The sequence below is a fragment of the Drosophila simulans genome, chromosome 4 (genome assembly GCF_016746395.2).
Source record: "Drosophila simulans strain w501 chromosome 4, Prin_Dsim_3.1, whole genome shotgun sequence".
Lineage (NCBI taxonomy): Eukaryota > Metazoa > Arthropoda > Insecta > Diptera > Drosophilidae > Drosophila > Drosophila simulans.
Genome location: NC_052524.2, coordinates 632,882 through 654,474, shown reverse-complemented (window position 1 = coordinate 654,474; position 21,593 = coordinate 632,882). Strand labels below are relative to the sequence as shown.

General features: G+C 39.3%; 1 protein-coding gene across 4 annotated transcripts; it reads right to left on the bottom strand.

Annotated features, from left to right (window-relative positions):
- Window positions 1-262: 262 nt before the first annotated feature.
- Window positions 263-19,339, bottom strand: LOC6724720 (paired box protein Pax-6). Of its 4 annotated transcripts, none has more exons than XM_016180677.3 (9): window positions 18,855-19,339; window positions 15,364-15,543; window positions 12,537-12,702; window positions 9,580-9,760; window positions 7,732-8,386; window positions 4,219-4,392; window positions 3,787-4,062; window positions 1,829-2,183; window positions 263-1,131 (listed from the first exon to the last, which is right to left on the bottom strand). In XM_016180677.3, the coding sequence occupies exons 2-9, from the start codon at window positions 15,527-15,529 to the stop codon at window positions 528-530; spliced, it is 2,577 nt and encodes an 858-aa protein (XP_016037332.1). In that variant the 5' UTR covers window positions 15,530-15,543; window positions 18,855-19,339; the 3' UTR covers window positions 263-527. The 4 variants fall into 4 exon arrangements, 3 of the variants coding, with proteins under 3 accessions (XP_016037332.1, XP_016037329.1, XP_016037331.1); XM_016180674.3 differs by lacking the exon at window positions 18,855-19,339 and adding an exon at window positions 18,107-18,777; XM_016180676.3 differs by lacking the exons at window positions 15,364-15,543; window positions 18,855-19,339 and adding an exon at window positions 18,107-18,777.
- Between the last annotated feature and the right edge of the window lie 2,254 nt (window positions 19,340-21,593).

The window sequence follows — 21,593 nt, the reverse complement described above, 5'->3', positions numbered from 1 at the left end:
AAAAGTGTCTGGGATGGATTGTTTCTTAAATAAATAATGTTCAAAAATGTCTTCTCTGTAATATTAAATTGCGAGATTTGCCATTGAAGTCACTGCATAAATATTAATATCAGGTTTGCGTAGTAACCACTAAATACGTTAATATTATTAAGACCTCTTAAAAACAAGTTTTAACAGATCAAGCATTTTGATATTGGAAAACCAACTAAACACTACTAAACACTTACTTTTTGAAGATTCCAAGAGAAAGAATAAGGGGAAATTGAAAGAAACAACATTTTTTTCTTTTTATTTGTCAAAATTATATCATTTAATTTACACCAATTATTCTACACTATAGATTGGATTTAATGGGCGGAACTATATAATATATACATACAAATGTATTTTCCTACAACCTCCATTATTTTTCAAGAGATATGTAAATTCGATTTATTATGGCCTCCTTAAGATATACATAGGCCGTCATTCAACTATGTAAATAGTCCCTTTCGCAGTTCTTCTCTGATTGAATCGCAAGTTTGTACCTAGACCCACGGTGAGTAGAAACAGGAGGCGAAGAACTGTTGTTTTCCAGGGGCCACGTGTGCTGATGTGCCGCTGGCGGAGGAGGGCGTCATGCTGTTGTTGGCGGACGACGCGTAATTGTAGCTCATATGTGCATACGAAGATACAGCCGGTGAAATCGGGTCGGACGAAAACCCAGAACTGTGAGCAACTCCAAAGTGGCTCGCGCTGGAACAAGGAGAGGGACATGATTCCTGGGCTATGGTGTGATGTGGGGTCACATTGGCGCTGGTACTGGACGCGGCTGCGAAGTTTGAATCAGCAGCAGAGCTCGGCGCCATAGGGGGCGGTGGCAACGCGTAGGCAGATAGCACTTCGTATCCCGATCCGCTGCAGTTTGCTCCCAAATTCGCAGATTGGCCACTGCCTAGGCCAACGCCCGCAGGTCTGCCACCGTCACCCGTCACGATGTGATGGTGAGCGGGAGCCATCGGAGGGGGTCGTAGGGTCATGTGGCACGGATATAAAGAGGAAGGGGTTAGATCGCCCTGTTGCGGTATTGGCGATGGCGGAGCCAGCGGACCGACAGATGAGTGGTTAAAGCTCGGAATCGGCGTAACCGCCCTGAAAATAAAACCATTTAAGTATTGACTTTTACACGATTATAGACTATGACTATGGATTAATGTACAAATGCTTACTTAGTTAGTTTGATATTTTTGAGGCTAGAGGTTATTAGCAATAAAACAAGAGAGACTCATTACTTAAATAGTGGGAGTGCGAGGTTAAAACTTCAGAATTCTTTTGGCATATAGAAAAAAAGTGAGCGTCGCACTTTTTTATATTATTAAACTGCGTCTACGTCTCTAATAACTCCATGCCTTGAGTATGCCTACCAGCTTTTATAGATACCGTGATATCGTTTATACGGACGTGCATCGCTGGACTTACTCGATCCTAGCAAGGATATAAGCTTTATACGGTCCAAAACGCTTCCTAATGAAATGGAACTTTACAAGTAAGATGTATGAAAACATAGGAAGTAATACAGAATTATTACGACTTTACAAATTTGTTTTGGTCAATATGGTAAAATTTATGGCGCTGGTTACATGCACTTTAGGACGCTAATTCCTAATATATGCTGACAAATGTATCAGTTCAAAATCGATAAAGATGTGTTGACCCTTGTGTTGTTTTCTTTCGAGTTTTTATTCTACCGTCTAACTATTTTACCAGCAATAGCCTCAACGAGTTTTTTCAGTATTATGCAAATATATAAGTGGGATGACTGAATAATTTGAAAACTCTAGTTGCTTACCCATATGAATCGCTCATGGATAACGCCGTATGATGCATGTTGGAGTACATCGCGCCGAAACTACCACTATTAAAATTGAGACGTGGCGAAATGGCAGGAACAAGTGCATGAGCTTGGGCGTGACCATTGCTCTGGATATGATGAGTATTTTGTTGCCCGCCAATGCCAAGTGGGCATGGAGAACAAACTCTTCTGCAATCTTCACTTTGACGACCACTGTCATTGTCAGAGGCGCAGCTAGGCCGAATGTGCAGGATTGGTGTTGGGCTTTCAGATCCATCGACTCCAGCGCCAAGCGTTGGGGCATTGACATTACTAGACAATGTGCTTGGAGACGATAAGCCATTAATGGTACCTAAATATGGAAAAGGCAAATTAATTTATCTATTTGTATTTTACGATCCTTCGTAAATTGGGGTCACACATTTCAAATAACATGTCATACTTAATACCTTTATAACTTTAAACTGTATTTACATTATAGATTATTCAAGAAGTGCCAGAGTGCTTGGTTTTGTAAATAGGTCTGCCGAATAATTTCAAGCATATAAAACTAGTTCGTTCAAATTAAAAACGATAGAGAATGCTATAGTCGGGTTCCACGAGAAATAGGCGAGAAAATAGTCAAATGAAAAAAAAAGTTTAATTATTTAAAAGTGTGTGCGTGACCGCTTTGTGCGTTTTATGGGCGTGTCAAAAAGGTGTTTGGCAAATCGATAGAAATTGACAGTTGGTGGCAGTTTTGTGCTGTTTCGAAAATACGCTTAAAGCAACCATTTGTACTTGTGCTCAGTTATGCATAAATTGAACTTAGTTCAAGAATCCAAAATTTTAAAAACCAATTGGTTGACAAACACCACACTGCGTCCTTTGCTATCTCCGACACAACGAAAATCGCACCAAGTTGGGTTAACCAAACCGAAAAGTCTCGTATGCCGAATGTAGGATCTCAATTGAGATTAATATCAACACTCCGAAAAGCAACGAAGAGTACGAGAAATCACCACAGCTTGGCGCCTTCCATCGTCGATTCTCTGCTAGATATGGGAAACTGAAGTGCATCGGTTTCTATATACTATAAGCGCCGGCACAAGCAAACGGTACAAAAGTGCACCAGCACATGACAGCTCTACCCAGCTCGTAGCCCCTGGAATGGATGTGGCACCGGTCTGAAACAATCTAGCTCACCTTTAGCGTAACTGAAATACTCAATGCTCCTAGGTCAAATCGACACACATATTAAGCATTTAAATATGGAAAAACTAGACTTTTTTTTAGAATATTGAGGGGAGAAAAAACGCAAGCCCAAGGTCAAATAAATTCCAGTCCCACCCATCCTAACTACAATACCAATGGGAGACTAAAATCGAGCTTGGGCAAATAGTCACGCATCATGGGGGAAATCTACAGACAAATAATTAACTTTTCATTTAAACGTCACACTGGGAATAAAACAACAAACCAACAAGAGACAAGAAAACTTCATGTGTTTATAAATATGTGCTCTTCACGGCATAAAGCCTGTTTGGAAATATCACCGTTAATAATGGGACAGCGCCAGTAACATAAATTCTGATACAGTGAAGAATTACAAATCGAAGCCCAGCCCTCGAATCTGTTTAACCAGCCTAGCCAGTACCCGCCTAAGAAGAATTGAATTACCGGCCGCCACAGGACCAATTGATGTGTCAAAGACTTTGGATCCAAAATACAATATATAATAATGCAAGGGTAAAAATGTTTAAACAAAATACTTCCGAGAAAAAAGTCGAAATCGATTTGTTGCGGATTGATTAAGACTAACAGCAAAGGGAGGTTGTTTTACATAATCATTATAGCGTAAACTGTATTAAGAGATTTTTCTGCAATGTAACGACCATGTTGTAATCTCTTTCATAAGAGCGACCTTGAAGTGTGTCACGACAAGGTCTTTTGATTTCAAAATTATTTATACTTACTGACTGAGGGACCCCCAGCTGATCCGGACAGCAGAGAGGAACAAGCACTTAGGCTGTTGGGGCTGTCAGTCAAAGAGGCAGTTGCCGATGTTGAGGACGAAGTTGCACTAGCTCCTGTGGAATTTGGTGTCCTTCGCTGGTTTCGCAGCTTCTCCTCACGGCGCCATTTTGCTCGACGGTTAGAGAACCAAACTTGAATTCTTGCCTCTGGCAACCCAATCTTTCCAGCCAAACGTTCGCGGGCAAAAACATCTGGATAGTGTGTTCGTTCAAACTCTAAAATAAATATTTTAATAATATGAAAGGTATACTTAGTATTCGTTTTTACAGACAAATTTTTATGTTTTTGAATTTTTAATTAAGGTCGATATATGTAGTGTATTGTAAACCTACAATTTGTATTATTAGTAAACTATTGTTAAACGTTTTTACCTTTTTCAAGACTATCTATCTGGTCGTTCGTGAAAGATGTTCGATTGCGTTGCAACTTTCTTTTAAGTATGAGCCGAGCTTGATCATCCTCATTGTTTCCAATATTTGAAGCGCCACCATTGGAGTTTTCACCTTCACCGGAGCCCGTTTCATCGGACTGATGACCATCAAGTTCTGGCAAAATATAGTTTTAAATTGCAAACATCATAAGACGAATCGGTTGGAATTTCAAATATAAATTAATACCATGCCAAAGATCGCATGCACAATTGCACATATTGTTACATATGCAGTAATTGTACATATTAAAGAAAATTCATGTGTATACACTTTATGATCGAAAACATCGAAACTATTATCATCATATCAGCTATATGATATAGAGGCCCGTTTTTATTCTACAGTGTTTATACCCGTTACTCGTAGAGTTAAAGTGTATACTAGATTCGTTGAGAAGTATCGTTTCCGACCATATAAAGTATATATATTCATGATCAGGATCAATGTCCGAGTCGATCTAGCCATGTCCGTCTGTCCGTATGAACGTCGAGATCTCAGGAACTATAAAAGCTAGAAAGTTGAGATTCTGCATACAGATTCTCCAAGCGCAAATTGGCTGACCCATGTTGCCACGCCTAATTCAACGCCCACAAACCGCACAAAACTGTCACGCCCACACTTTAGAATAATATGTATTGTATAATATTTTCTTGTAAATTAAGATAACGAGCTATGATTTCTTTTATATATATAATATATATGCAGCTATTAATAATAATAAATATTATAAAGCTACAATTCTATTTGTTAGCACAGTTGTTCTTCCATAGTTGGAAGGCATATCATGCAGCTGGACGACCTGCATCAGCGGCCACTTTAAAGAAAAATGCAAATCATTTGTATGTCAGCTGAGGTCAGCATGGACCGGTAGACGAAAGCCGTTCCGCATTGTGGAAATGACGTTGATGTTAGTGAATGTGACAAAGCAAATAGATGATGATAGCCCAGAGATATGCCGCGGGAAAGGTATAGACTGCGTCCAGAGCCTTTAGAGCACATGTCACTAGCTGGCGAATCGCAATGTTCTGACAGCGGCAACAGCGTTACAATGACAGACGGCGTCAGATGCGGGGCAACCAAATCGACGGTATCTGGAAACAGAGAGTAGGTCTGCTGATATGGTGAGTTGGAGGTGGAATCGAATACGGAGATCGAACCCGAGGAAGGGACGGACGGACTGCGAAACTGTCACATTTTTATGCGCTAAGACAAACCCTGATAAGGTCAGAGCTCTAGCATGGGGATTTGAAAAATAATTTTATAAATATGTATTTCTGTAATCTATTTATGCACCCCAGCATCCAATCTAGCACCAACCATCCTAGGCCTGTCCGTGAACCCATCCCTAACCACAACCACCCTCACGGTTTGTCGTTTAATGAAGTGTCATCGCCTGTAAAATGAGTCTGTAAATCGCATTAAAGCAAACTACACGGTTAAGGGTAAACCTGTCAACCACGGCGGTGGTAACGGCAGTGGTTGCCCCACAGCTATGCTCGATCAAAAGTGGAAACTTTGGGAAGTGGTTCGGGGGAGGTCGAGCACTGACTGTTTTGACACACATGCTCTTGGGCAAGCTTTGGGCGAGAATATGTACTGTTATTGAAATGATACCTGTTTAGCCAATTTATTAGTACCGCATTGAGATTAAATTATCTATGCGCTGGCCTTATTGACCTGAATAAAAAAACAAATATCAATATTTTCGTTAGTTTTGAATGTATTTAATTTATTTAAAAATTGAATACATTCACTCAAGCAAAAACAACTCTTAATGAAGAAAATAACTCTATTGTAGATCGCACATTAAACATACAAAACTTCGGATATCATCTTTTCTGACGAAAACAATATTGCATTTGACCAAATGAATACAGTATCTAAAACTTACTCATTCATGTCTCAAGTTTCAGGGGACTCGAATTTTTGAACGAATTAAATCATCGGGTTGTCAACGACTGCAGATTTGTATGTATGTGCGGTCTGTATGATGCCGTGAAGATATTTCCGTATAATTATATACGGAATATGGTATATAGAGTATATTTATTATAAATGTGAATTAGCTAAGTATAGGTTATATGAGATAAAAGGAAGCGTTTCCTAGCCAATAAAGTATATATACACATGATCAGGATCACTGGCCAGTTAATTTAACCGTTCGTGTCAACGTCGATATCTCGGGGATTGTAAAAGCTGTAAACTCCGATTAAGAATTCAGACTTTACTGACTATAAAAGCTGGAAAGCTCAGACCTAAAACGCAGACTCTATCGACCGCAGCGCAAGTTTGTTTCAAAACGTGGTCAAGCCCAATGAAACATGAATAAATTTAATTTATTTAATTTATATACGCTCAAATGTCGTCACTGCTTAAAAAATATCTCGTTTAGCTGTAGGAATTGGCTTAAAGCGGACTTTCAGATTCCTAATAAGTAATCCTAATCCAAATACTACATGCTTTATACAGCACTCGCTACGTCTCATCGCAGTAACGGGTACTTAATAGTCGCAGAACTCGGCTTTAGCGTTCTCTTATGTTTCTTTGTAAAATCCTTACAAGACTTGCGGTGTTGACACAATCAGAACAAGTGTATTGCTCGTCGGTCACGTGTCTGTCGGATTTACGCACGACGCGACAACCTTTTGGTGTAGCTGTAGACTTTTATAACTGAAAAAATAAAAAAACGGCCTATCAGCAAACGAAAATTTGCAAATGCCAAGTTCGCTCGTGCGTAATTTGACAAAAAAATAAAATTTCGTGATTTTTGGGATGATAGTGAAATTGCAACTCGAGAAGATACGGCTGTGATATATTTTTTACGTCTTTCCGCTTATTATTTCAAATGATTTTTTTAACTTCTTTTCTTCGGAAACTACACACTTAGCTAATAATAGGAGTCGTACTAAAGTATAAAGTTTTGAAAGCCTGCAATTAAACCCAACATAACTCCTTGATCAAAATACCGTTACTATTATCTGACTTGTAATCTCTTTAAAAGCTTTAAAGCTGATTTATCGTGATAATTTAGGTTTCCTAACGCTTGAGCTTTAAAATAAATCATTCAAAGGATGTTTAAATGACCGAAAGACGGGAATTGCTGTATCAAATGGACTTGGGACGCTAATCTATTTAGCTTTTTGCTAAATCAACAATACCTTTTATATAGAGGTAAATCCTTAAATAGCGTTAAGTGTTAACTTTTACCAATGGTGATTTTGGTGCCTGTCACTAATGAACAAAATAGTTAGGCAATTGAAACACCACAACAACCATTTTATTGATCGGCGACCTATTTAGGACAATTCAATGAACATAGTATATATTTATATTTATTTATGTATATTTACTGCAATTACTATATATGTATGAATCGCCTCTTCGGAACGAATATGCTATGTAACAATTGCATTCAGGCACACGAAATTTTAGAATTCCCGGTTTTCAGCTCACCTTTTTTTAAAAGTATGTCCTCCGTTGCAACGGGGCAGTTTCTCTGGTGACCGATACTGGCCAGGCTTTCGACGTCGTTCGGTGGACTCAGTGAGTGAGCAAGTGAAGGTCCTGATGCATACGCCGTAACGGATGCGATATTGGGAGCCGATGAGATGGGTATTTCGCTAAGAGAGGTGGGGTACCAAGATCCGGAATAGTGACGGGGCGGCCAGCTCTGCTGTTGATGCTGCTGTAATGCCTGATGGTTACCGTGCACCAGCTGGGGGTGGCTGGATCGGGTTCCTAGGTGGTTGGGTGATTGACCTACCAAAGGCGCTGCTCTGGCAGGCTCCAGTGATCCTGGTCCTGCAGCGTGCTGGGTATTTAAGAGCCGAAGCTTCTCGTAAATCGCCTCCTGTTCACTACCCTCCCCGGAGTTGCTTGCGCCACCGCTTTCCGAAGAGTTAAGTGGCGTGGCTGTCTGCATAAGATCGGTGGAAGAGCTCAACGTGCCTCTCGATCCGCTTGCCACATTGCTCACGTTGCCACCGATGCTGACAGACACTTTTGCGCTGATCGAGTTGCCGGCGGCTGTGCTGGAGCTCCCGGATCCCGAGCTCTGCTGCTCCTTTTGCGCAGCCAAGTTTCTCAATACACGGTTTATGGAGGACACCTAGAATGTACAGTTGTGTTGATATAGTTATAGCGCTGTAGAGATACTAATATACACACTAATACTATACTGGCATGTTTCGTAAAGAATTCCAAATCGGCAAAGGCAAGTAAAATCTAACATCAAAAAGCAAATTTTCTGTTACTTCTGGTAGCACTCAGAAAAGACGCACGTTTGTTTGCTTTGAATTGCAATTTATTCAGTTTCTTATTGTATTAATGCTGTGCCTGCGCTTGACAACGCTTTTCAACCGAATTCAAAAGGAAAGAAGGAAAGAAAACGAAAACGAAAACGAAAAAGAATAACCGGGCAAACATATAAATGAGCGAGTGAGCGAGGAAGAACAACAGAGAAAAGTGCATTTGAGTGGAAAAATTAGGCGGAATGTCCTTCGCCAGGGGGCCGCACAGAAACTCATTTCTTCTAAAATAAGCACATCCGGTTCCTAACTAGTGTACAGGCAGGCACACTGGACCAATCCGGTGGATTGCATTCGTTTCCTTTGGGGACAACAAGTGCATGCGCAAGCTGCACGCCGAAGGATACCTTTAGTATGTGCACTCATCGAAAGTATCGCAAGCTTAGTCGCATGTAAGAGGTCAGCGCGTAGATTTTTTCCGCATTTTCCGCATTGTCCCGACGGCCATCGTGTGGACTTGAACCCGAGTGGTCGATTCTCACCCTTAGTTCAGAACCGACCCGAATACGATTCCAGATGTAAACGTGATTCAGCAGTTCCCCCTCGCACTGGCGCGTGAATTTCAACGCTTAACGGTTTGTGGTGGCGGCGGGCCGTATTTATTTAATATTGTATTTTTTCATACATTTTTCTAGCACTGATTTCCCTTTTAGTCGTTTAATGTGCATAAAAGATTTTCCCTTCCATTTGAACGAGCACATTTTCCACACAACTGTCAATAGGAGTAGAACAAGGCGAGCTGGCAGGGCCACATCGGCTATGGGGCGGCTATTGGCATGAGCATCGCTGTCACAATTCATTTGGCTGGCATCTTTTTTGGCATACTTAATAAATAATATGATAAAAAAGGAAAGGAAAGGAAAATGTTGTTGCGAGCAAAGAAAATGGCTACGTCGAAGAGTCAAAAGAGTCGCCCGCAACTGCAATGATTCGATTCGAGCGGCGTAACTAAGTATTTAAAAAAATGAATGCTTATTCGAAGTGAGTGACTTACACTTGGGATATTATCGTTAGTACAAACGTTCTCCTGAAGTAATCTATCCCGAATTTCCCAAGCAAATATGCTAGGACACTCGCGTTTGTACTGCGAAATTTTGCTAACCACTTCGGCTGTGGCCACACGTGGCTTGGATCCTCCGATAGCACGAGGTCGTATGCTTCCTGTTTCATAATATCTGAAATAAATCCACCATTTTAATTAATATGTTGAAATAGTCTATATATATAATTTGCAATTTGAATTATACTTTGTACATATTCGTAGGAAAGCTAGAAACAGATCTTGCGTCCAGCGAACTCTTGCTAGCTGTTTAATATTATTAGTCCTTTTTCCTTACCCATTTTATTCTTGGACTCCAGACAATAACAGGTAGGATCTTTTAAAAGGTGCGTCGGGTGCTTAGTTTCAGTTCTTAGTTCTAATAAATAGGCCCCATCCTATACTCAGTCTTTGCTTCGGACATGCCTACTCCACTACACCAGTCAAAGTTGTTGAGGAAGAAGATGTCCCCAAAGCCACCTACGCTGACGATACTGCTGTGCTCACGAAAAACACAAGTACGTATATTGGCTGCCTCCTCGGTCTAGAGGAGTACCTGGATGCATGGGCTGAGAACTGGAATTGGAGCTAAAAAGTGTGCCAATGTGACGTTTGCCAAGCAATCAGGTAGTTGTCCGGGGTTCTGCCTTAATGGTAAAACGATCAACCACCACCAGGCCAATAAATACCTTAATATAACCCTCGAATAGGAATTGCAAATATACAGAAAGCGTTCCGGAACAAGGTAGCTCGAATGGCTTGGCTTATTGCGCCACGCAACAAACAGTCGCTTGACTGCAAGGTGAAGATTTGCAAGTCTACAGGTCTACAGATATACTCGCACGCCATAGCTGCAAAAAGAATTCTCCCTAGTACTGTAGGGACAAAACTTCGCTTAGTCCTAACGTAACAAGCCCACAATGAAAACTGAAATAATCTAAGCAGATCAGTTTTAGTTGCCGCATAGTGTGTAACTTCATTATTTTGTTGAAAGAAAAAAATAAATTATTAAATGTACATATATGTAGGTATTTTCTTATATTCATAATCTTCGAGAGCTTCAGCTTATGACCAATATTTTAGCGTCGTTGTACTTCTTATCAGATAGTATGACTAGTTAGAGAATTTTTGAGAAATAGTAGGAAATAAAATCCTGAACTATGTTCTAAACTATATGAACGTGTACACCCTACACACCATTGTCTACACCAAATAAACAATATATAAGAAATGTGTTATTGCATAATACAAAACTTAACATTTCATTTTATATCTGAAAATATAAATTTGATATAATTTTGTCACTGTGCAGCTTAACTTAGGTTATGGTTAAGCCAAGCAGACATAATTTTGTTTAAAACCCCGTGCGAACCCACTCACCATCCATTGCACTATGGTCCAGAATTCGTTTTTTTTGGCATAAAGTCTAAATTTTTATGTCAATATATCGTCCTCTAGCAATTATTTTCTAATAGAAAATTGATCATATAAATAAAAACCAAAAACAAAATTGACCGAAAGCTTCACTAAATCGTTTTATGAGCTTTTAAAGTTGAAGTGTTAAACAGCTGATTGAGAGAATGCAATTTCCGAAAAATTATTTGCTTACATTTGCATGTGGTATGATCGTTAATACGCATCCAAAAATTATAGTAAAATATGGAAAATAAATGCCAAGGTATGATGTTTTTAACTTATTTAGGTAATATATGTATAGTTGTACTGTTTTTATGTTGTGTGACATCCAATTTATGTGTATTTGAACAGAAATTTCTAACGTGTCCCCTGTGTTTCGTGGAGTATAACTAATTTTCTGACAATTTCTGACAAAAGTTAAAAACGTCAGTTTGTACCTTTAACTATTGTCTTTCACGGTAAAGTAATATCTTTTGCCCATTTTTGCTCGTTTTCTTAAAAATTTGATTTTATATAGGCAAGTTCGAGTTCAGACATAGCGACCTTCTGAACATTTGGAGGCGTAACAATAGGCAAATAAGGTATTTTTCAGATTACGTTTATTCCGCAATCAACAACAATAATCAGGAATCGAAAAAGACAGAAAAGATTGACAAAAAAATAGTAAATTTTGAATTATTTATTAAAAAAAAACTGCCCGAGTGTAACAGACAACTAGACCGATTTATTTCCAAACATACCAAGTAGATGGCGTCTAAGATAAGAATTCTTGTTAGTGATTTTGAAAACTCCAAGACACCGAAGCAAATGGAACGCCGAAACTTATCTTACCAAAATGCAGGAGAAAGATTAAAAAGGAAACTGAAAATGCGAGTGAAGCCCGGAATAAGCTTTACAAAAGGAACCGACTATCACATGCAAGGAAAAATAGTCGGATCAATAGGATGAGTGATATTTTCCACAGAGCGATTGATTACTCGGACCCACTATTATTAACAATTAGTTTAAAAGAAAGGGAGAGAAAAAATAGGAAAAACCACTTTCGAAGGCAGTAATAAGTCTTTTGGAAATACAGTCTAATTTTAAACCTGATCCATGAGACAAAATATTGGATTCACAATCTGATTCTCATTCGAGTTCAGATTCGGAAATTTAAAATGTAGAACTAGAAAAAGAAGAGGGCGATTATTTTTAAAACAACAATATACACGACTTAAAAAAAAAAAAAAAAAAAAAAATGATATTTCGTTGACTCCTGAGTCATACCAGTAGTTAATATGGGAGGCAAGAGAGGGCGTGGTCGCACAGACTTCAAATTTTCTGTGCAAACTATTTGAGATTTAACAACAAAATGTACAAAGTTTCAAGTCTGTAGCTCAATTTTTAGACTTTATGCCAAAAAAATCGAATTCTGGACCACAATGCATTGTATAACCTCGTTTCACCAAAACTATCTATTCTAAAACGAATTAAGTGATATACGGAAATGGTCCTACCTCCCGAGAATTTTGCTCACACATCCATTTGATACTTGTAGAATTCGAGAAATATCACATGGCCGAGCTCCAGAATGTGCCAGTTCGACAATTTTTTGCCGTGTTGAATCTGGCAAAGGCCTTCCTCCAACAAAAACGCCACCCAGCTGATTCACTCCACTGTGACCTGCAATCATATAATAAAAAGTATTGAAATAAATGCACTATGTTTTACTTTCGGAGTTATATCTAATTTAAATAGTTGCTGTTTCATTTTTCATCATACATTTGAATATTTTTGCTCACACGCACTACGCACGAGGATGCATACACACACACAAGCTTGCGCCAATGAGGCGGATAATTTAGTTTGTCACGCTTTAAAAGACGTCAAAATATATTCGTCGACCCAAATTCGAGATGGATATTCTGAAGGGGAGAACAGCTTCGTGGGTATCTGTCTTTGTGCCTTTGCGTCGGAACTTAGCATCTCAATTTGTATACAATGACCGTTCCTGGTTAGTCTCAACAATTTAGTAATAATAAGCACACACCCTTGCACCCATGATACACTGAAAATGGTAGTGTAGCTTAAGCTACATTTTTTTTAAATTACTAAAAAAAATTAAAAGTTTGACTAAGTTTGGCTGCATTTTACTGCATTTATTTTACTCTGGATAATAAATCATCATGTAGACTTTCTTGATATTTGATTGAAAAAATAGGTCATGTATTCGTCAAATAATTCAAAAGTTCTAACCATTTTGTTGTTTTCGATTCGAAAGATAGCAAACATATTTGATGTGTATTTATCGAAAGTACGAAGAAGAGCACAAAGGGGAAAGCTAAAAGGCTAAATGGGCACACTCGTCGCTCAGGTCGAGCATAAAAACGTAAGGGTTTTATACAAATTTCCGAGTATTTGGACTTATAGAAATAAAATCCTAAAGTCTCCGTATCAATTTACCGCTTTATTGGAAAGGAAATCACCGAAGCAGCAGAAAAACATAGATACATGTACATAGATGTATGTACATACTTATACGTTCATAGGCTTATACCAGTTACTCGTAGCATAAAAGGGTATACTAGATTCGTTGAACAGCATGTAACAGTAAAAATATAATATATTATTATACCGAGTCTAATTGGCCATGTCCGTCCGTCCGTATGAACGCGCCGATCTCGGTGAGCATGAAAGCTAGAGATAAAGCATACAGATTAGTCCGTGGCAATTTCCACGTACACGAGGGCGGCCAAATAATTCCACGATATCGCGGTAACACAAAAAAAAACGTACAGATTCAAGAGAACTTTGCGACGACCACTCACTCTAATGCCCATTCTTATATTTTGCTATTTTTTCGTTGTAATATTAGTTTTTCATAAATATATCGGTATACCGAAATCGATTTGTTTTGAAATTTCTTTCTTGCTGAAGCAGCAGAGTAGCGGGTATCTAAAAGTCGAGAATTTCGACTATAGCTATTTCTCGTCTTAATCTGTTCATGTAATGCAACATCATCTGACTCAGTTCTAATCCAAATGATCTTTCTGTATTCAGAATCAGATCGGAAAACCCCTGGCGAGCCCTTTTACCTTGATTCCAAACAAATTGAGATTCCTCCGCAGATAGCTCCAAACATTGTGTTTTGGATGCAGTTGAGCGCCACATCAAGTTAACTTTACCGTGAGATCCGCCTGAACACGTTCATATTATTCAGGAAACCGGCCATGACGGAGGGTACTTGCGGTATTAGTGCAGGGACTCCGAAATTGGATTGCTTTCCAAAAATGTGATTTGCAGTGTGACAGGATACACAATTTACGAAAACATCTTGCCAGTGGGATTAATAATGTAATTGCAGCACAAATCCGATGGGATGAAAAACAAAGCCTTTGCAACAGGAACTGGAGATGGACCCTCTAGGGGACTGATCGGTCCATTCAGGGGCAGGGACTGATTTTCCTCGCATGCGAAAATGGACAGAACAGCGGGGTGAGTCTACAAAGACCACGGATACAATGCCAATATGCGTCGGTTCCCGGCAGCCGCTAAAGAGGCTCATTTGGCATTTTTGAGTGCATTGTGTGTGTTTGTATTTACTCGACTTCGGCTTTCAGTGCCATTAATTGTTTCCATTTGTAGCGACTTTACACGAAACGGTCGTCGACAACGAACACACACTTCAAGATCATTAAAGCTGGAAAATTATTGTATTGATTCACGGGCACTACAATAGGGTGACCTGACAGAGAGAGTACTTAACAGCTCGACGGGCCAGGGATGAGGTTACGTTTAGAAAAGGGATTTGAGGAATGCCTATAATCTACTCCGCAATTCGTAAATTATTGTTTGACTCATCACCGTCTTGAAAGTCTATGCCGATCCCAATTGTCACCGATGATCACCTCTGCCCATTGTGCCACTATAATTGGCAGCATGTGCGAGATTTGGAGTCAGCTACTGAACAATGCCATTCCATTCAGCTGTATGCTTTGGGCTTACCCAGACATTGAGCTGTTTTCACGCTAATAACAAATCTTTTTGACACATGTTTAGTAATACAAAAAAATTAGCGCGATGTCTTTATACGAGTGTGCTACCTGATGATGATGATGTGCTACCTGGTATTTAGGGTAAGACACTGCGATTACACACAAAAGTTGCCAAACTTATGGATCGGTTAGACTCAATAAAATCTATTAATGGTGTAAAGACGGTCTGTGTGTATACATTTTAATTTTAATCTATTGGTGAATGTGACGTAATAGTATTACAATCGGGCTATCTGAAATCAAGTGAAAGCGGGAGGGGTTTAGCTATGCGTTATTTATTAAAACGTACATTCATCATCAGTTAAATGGTAGTAAGTTGTGGCGAAGTACGAAGATGTCGAATGGGGATGTGACGCTGTGCTGGCTTCCACGGCTTCCATAGTAGGGGAAGGTTTCCCAGCAATACCGCCTAGTCCGCTACCACCAGCGGTACCCAAACAGGGTAAATTTCTCATTGCAATCACATTGTCTATAAAAAAGAAGATCAAAGGGGTAAAATTCGTATCAAGAAGTCAGTTTGTACTTGGAATTCATTTATAATAATAGTGGAATAGTTCTTTAAATTTGAACCAAGTTTGAACCTGCTTAAGTGTTTATAGAAATGGAACAGATTTACTAGATTCGTTGAAAAGTGTGTAACATGCAGAAGGAAGCGTTTCGACCATATATAGTACATATATATATTCTTGATCAGTATCAACAGGCGAGTCGCTTTGGAGATGTCCTTCTGTCCGTATGAACGTCTCGATCTCAGGAACTGTAAAATCTAGAAGATTGAAATACGGCATACAGAGTCTAGAGACATATATGCAACGCAAGTTTGTTGCCATGTTGCCACGCCCACTTGAAAACTTTTTGGATATTTTTTCATAATTTTGTTAGTCTTTTAAATTTCTATCGATTTGCCCCAAGCTGCCACGCCCATACTTTTAAAATATGTTTAGATCTTTTTCTTTTCAATTTTTATCGGTATACCAAAAACACTGTGGCCACGCCTACACCTACAAAATGCCCAAAAAGGTCACGCCCACACTTTTAAGCAATTTTTAAATATTTTCTCATTTTATTCCCCAATATCTATAGATATCCCAGGAAAATGTTGCAAATTTGCGTTCGCATTCCCACTAGCTGAGTAACGGGTATCTGATAGTCGGGGAATTCGACTATAGCATTATCTTTTGTTTTATTTATTCTCTTTGTAATCTTTCTATAATCTGAAATCTATTGAAAAGTTTCCGAACACTTTGTAGATTTTTTGTAATAGTCTCTAAAGAATATGCATTCTTGAACACTCTGCATTCGGGAACTAAAAAACTAACAATTTTAAATTAGACCTGTGCTTAATCGAGAAACTCTACTACAACGTACAAAGAAGTTGAGCCAGAGTGCATATGCTGGAATTATAATTATTTCACTGGAATTTCGGAAGCTGTCGCAGTATGAGAGTTAGTTACATATTTGCATATATCAGTTTTCAACAGTTTTCTACAGCTTTCTATATTAAGCAGTATTCCAAAGTTCAAATGTCAGTGGTGCCATGTTCCTCAATTGGCGTAGGAATACGCGCTAACAATAAATGTAGTTCGAATTGGGTGAGTCGGGCTGAATCAGAAATTACGACAGCTTTTGTTGTTAAACAACAATTTTCGCGGAAGCCTGGTATTTATTTATTAAAAGCTCGGAATCTTCAAGTACAGTTATTTAGAAAGTTAAAAAGGAATCAGGCTAACAGTGAAAAAAAAAAATAAATTTATATGTGTAGAAATTTATCAAATTAATCGACAAATTTATATAGTATAAATTATATATAAATATATATGGTAAAATAAGTAATGAATTCCAGCTTTTTTGACAATATAAAATTGCATGCCATATTTTCGTTATAATTTTTTTTTAAATATTTAATGTAATATATTATACGTGCATCGAAATAAAACCTTAGGATTACCGAATTGTTTTAATTAAATTGAAACCCAAAAAAATAAACTATGTGTGTGGGTTATCATTTTATTGCAAGATAAAAGCGACACTACACCTTTAACTCTAATTATTTTTGTTAACAACTATTGTTAAGCATTCCAAAAATGTATTAAAAGTAATTAAACTAATTTCGATTTCAGCAGTAAGCCGCATAGTTTTAAACCTTGCAAGAAAAGACATCGCAACTTGCGTGCAGAAGCTAGTCGTGAAGAATACAGACGGTTAAAAACGCAAAAGAAAGGAGGTGATAATAATGTAATGCCCATTAAAGATAGTTATACAACCAAATGGTTAAAGAATTCAACTAGAATATCACTATTGACTTAAGCTAATACTTAAGAGAACTAATTTAGAAAAATCTCAGTATGAACAAATATATACCACAGACTACTTGGGCCGTTTATGGGGCTTTTAGAAGAAGGCGCGTAGTCTTTTATAGTTAACGTGATGGCGATTATGAACTGAAACACTACAGAGCTATAGTCCAGTTTCCCGACTATCAAATACGCGGTACTACTTATTTCGCTTCCCAAGATCTTGACGTCAATACTGACGGATAGACATGCTAACGGTCATCGGAAAATCGACTAGTCCAGTAATCTAATGAAGAATATACATATGGTTCACTTTTAGGGTCGGGAACTCTTCTTTCACCAGTCACTTTAAAAACAAATCTTTTAATTTTACGAGCGAGCAACGGGTATAATACAAATATAGGGTTTTCTAACTATAAGAGTCACGGCGATAATTTGAATATCTTTGATTTTGCCAAATGCAATGGCATAAGGAGTATAAAGCCGTACTACTCGCGTGAGTTGGAGTTTGAGAAAAGAGTTTGCGAACGATTCAGCGCAGAAGCTTTTAATCTATTGCTAAGCTGCGCCAAAAGAGACCAACAGCCAAACGAAACTGCACTCGCCTAGTAGGACGGACCGGAATGGCTGCCCATGGACAGGCAGCAATAACTTAGGCGTTGGCTTAGACTCATATTTATAAAAGAGTGTCGGATAGAGACGATCATGCCAATCGGGAATTTTAAAAAAGTCGCTTACCCTTGTGAGCCATGTCTTCTAAAGACGGCAAACGCTCTATCAATGTTCCCGCTGACCATGGAGGAACCACGGTGCCTATAGCAGTTGGAGTTGGTTGCAATGTAAACATAGTTCGAATCGTTGATCTCAGTTTTTATTACGTGCACTGCTCATGAAAGCTTTAGCCAAAAGACTGCTGTGTTCAGCCAAACGCACGCCGTGCGAACTCTTGCAGGGCGAGTCAAGAGCTAAGAGTAAATTTGCGCAGATGGTGGGAATGACGTCCTGCAGTGATCAAAAACCTATTGTTGATCGCGCAGTGAGGACCTAAGAGTCACTAATTCCGAAACACATATATAACTGAGCAGCCGCTTTTGTTTTAGTTCACTTGTTCATTTTCCGAACGCCACTTTTGATTGCACTCATGTTAGCATCATATTTTTACTGCATGTAACACGTATTATTCCCGGGTCTACCGATTGCTAACATAGCCGGCAATTTCATTTGATGTAAAGATTAATACGCACGGCTAAAATCGCAAAAAGTGAATCGAACAACCTTTCTTAAACTTCCCGACACGGCGGCGGAACAGTATTTACCTTAGAAGCCCAACACGAAATAATAATGTCACGACCTGCCTGCCCGGATCCGTTTCAGAAACCGACTAGGCCGACCCTCGGCTGGCCAGCACTCCCCTGCGCAAAAGGCTGGATTTGTTGCAACGGAACCGGCTGCGATTGGCCAAGACCAGCATGGCTGCTCCACTCACCACCATTTGCGATAGGCTAGCCCTATGATTGGTTGTTGTCTGGAGCACACAGTTGTCCCTCTCGCACCCGTGTAATGGTAGTTGGCGGAAGATGAAAGCGATTTGCGGCACGGTGCAGTTCTGCAGCTGCGTTGTGTCGTAAAGCATATCGTGGCAACGGAATCTGAAAATAAAGGAAGGACCGACTCCAGACGGACCAGCAGCACATACTGGAATGGTTTCGTCCTGAACTGTCTACATGAAACTGCTGGTCTGGAACTGGATGTTGTTCCTTCCAGCAAGAAGCTGTGTGTAAACGGTGCAGTAGCTACCGCTTTCACCGCCTTCCGAGAAGGCGCCCAGTGCCACACTCCTCCAGCAATTACACACATGTTGCATTCCATTTGAATTCAAGCTGGCCAGACAAGTTGCCAGCAGCACACTCGTCCAATGGAATTGTTTCATTCCGATACAATAAGCGCTTCACATTTCCGTTAACTACCCGCACGTTTCCGCTTCGGCAGTGCGAGCCTACACACACTGCCATATCGAGGGGAACTGGGGTGTGGGCGTACGGTTGTTTAGTAAAATGTCGACAAGCCTAAGCACGGTCACACCCACCAAGCCACCATCCCATAAGCTGTCGTCACATGTGGAGGCTGGGCCCCAAAAAGTAAGTTCCTGTCCTGCTTTTGCGCCGCACAGCGAGAGGACGTGTTGCCAATAGCCTGAAAGGGACGGCCAGTGTTCTGGCTAAAATGCCATGTTTCAAAATGCTCTAGAGAAATATCAAAAAACTATCGCGCGCCTACACGACTGCATGGGATAATGTGTATTTAAGTGCAATGTACAAAATTCAACAGCAATATTCCGGCCAATTTTTCTGTTTCCAATACAATACAATTGAGCTCTCCAATGCGAAGAAGTTCTTCTCACTAGGCCCTCGGGCGCTGTCACTTTTGAAAGGTTCAGAACGTCCTTATGACTTTTGAAAAGTTTCAACAGAAACACCTCTTAACTAAGAAAAGGTCGTGATGATCCCATTGACATACATATATATGCATGTATGTAATAACAATGCATATTACTTCTAAGCCATTTCCAGAATATCTTTAAAATACCCTTGCAATAGTTCTACATTGTATTTTTAATATTTAATTTTGTTCTGTCGAAATTTGTAGCAAATCTGAAAGAAATTAGCAAAACAATTAAACGAAACCCGTTGATATTTTGGTAAATAAAATGCACACACGATCGATATCTAAATATATGTGAATATGTGCAACTAACTGTTCTAAATACATAACTTACTTGGCGTTTCATTGATTATAAAATGTTTGAACTTACTTTCGCACATGTAATTTTCATTATTACAGGTAAGACTAAATCATCTTTATTTGATCCGATTGCCATATCCTTTTATTATATTCAAGATTTAATATGCACAGATTACATCATAAAACGCCTGAAGGTGGAGGAAACAAATGTTTTTATTAGGCTACATGGTAGCACATGAAAGTATGTCCCCCGCAGGAAGCTGAATCAGCCCTGCAATCATCATATTATCTTCGCACTGGTGCTGAGGATGGAACGCAGCCCAAGCAATCGCCACGTGGCACGTGCCAACGACACGGCACATGCTCGTGCAGCAAAAAGTTTTTCCGTTTCGGCTTAGTCTGCTTCAGCTGCAGACCGCCTCCGAGGGTTTCGACACCCATATATTAATAATAGTAAGAATCCCCAATACATTACAATATGAGGAGAAAATGCTGTAGTCGAGTGCCACCACGGTAAATTCTTCGTTCGGAGATTGGCTGGTTCGATTCAGTAAGTGATCGAGATCTGGAATATATGTACATAGTTACATGCATATGCAGTTATTTGAGTACCTAGCACACAAATTAAGAGTAGAAACGAATGGGAGGGAGTCTGGGTGGACGGATATGCCGGATCAATTTGCGGTCAAAGTGTCTCTGAGGATATATGTATTAAAATATAGGCACTATAGAACTCTTTCTAACTGCTTTGTGAGTACCGAGTTAACAAAATATGAGTAGAATCGGACAGAAGGCTGGGTGCGAAAAGGTTTGCTACAATAGTTATATAAAAGCATATGTATTTACTTAAGTCTCTTCTCTCTCATTTGTGTACAAAATCTTATCTATGTGTTACCACCGTCAACGAAAATATCTGATATGAAATGCATTATCTGAATAGACAGAATAAATAAATAAATGTCAAGGAGTTGAAATACATAATGTATATATAATGTATTAATTGGCTCTGTTAACAAAGCTAATGTTTCCTTGAAAAAGTTGCCACGCCCTCTATAAAGCCCCAATCAAGTCGAGACCCTATATAGCTGCCGCCTTTCCCCTTGCATATCTCCATCTAGTAACTGGAATCTAATAGTCGAGGAACTCAACTGTGGAATAGCCTCTTGTTTAAAATCGACGTTTTTGGCGAAGCAAACATGGATGTATCAAATCAGAAAAGACAAACTCGAAGGATTTACAATAAGGAGAGATAAACCGTTTTTTCGGCTTAAAGCGTTATGTTTTAGTGAAAGCGCTGCCCGTGACAAGCTTCAGTATTTAGCTTATACAATTAAGGAGAAAGGAGGCTAATAGCTTGCCACTCACCAAAGAAACGACCTACCACCTCTCCCATCCCTTCCACCGCGCCCACCACCAATTTAGATTTAAGATGATGAAAAATACCCAATCCAGATGGCTATTACATGCAGCCAGTGTGTGTGCG

What these genes read in the sequence shown, in the direction of transcription:
- LOC6724720 (XM_016180674.3), bottom strand. Translation starts at nt 18,215, where the DNA reads ATGTTTACATTGCAACCAACTCCAACTGCTATAGGCACCGTGGTTCCT. An exon ending in CCATTTAACTGATGATGAAT is followed by an intron (nt 12,703 to 15,363) that starts GTACGTTTTAAT and finishes ATATGATTGCAG; the next exon opens with GTCACAGTGGAGTGAATCAG. An exon ending in GATAGATAGTCTTGAAAAAG is followed by an intron (nt 4,063 to 4,218) that starts GTAAAAACGTTT and finishes TATTTATTTTAG; the next exon opens with AGTTTGAACGAACACACTAT.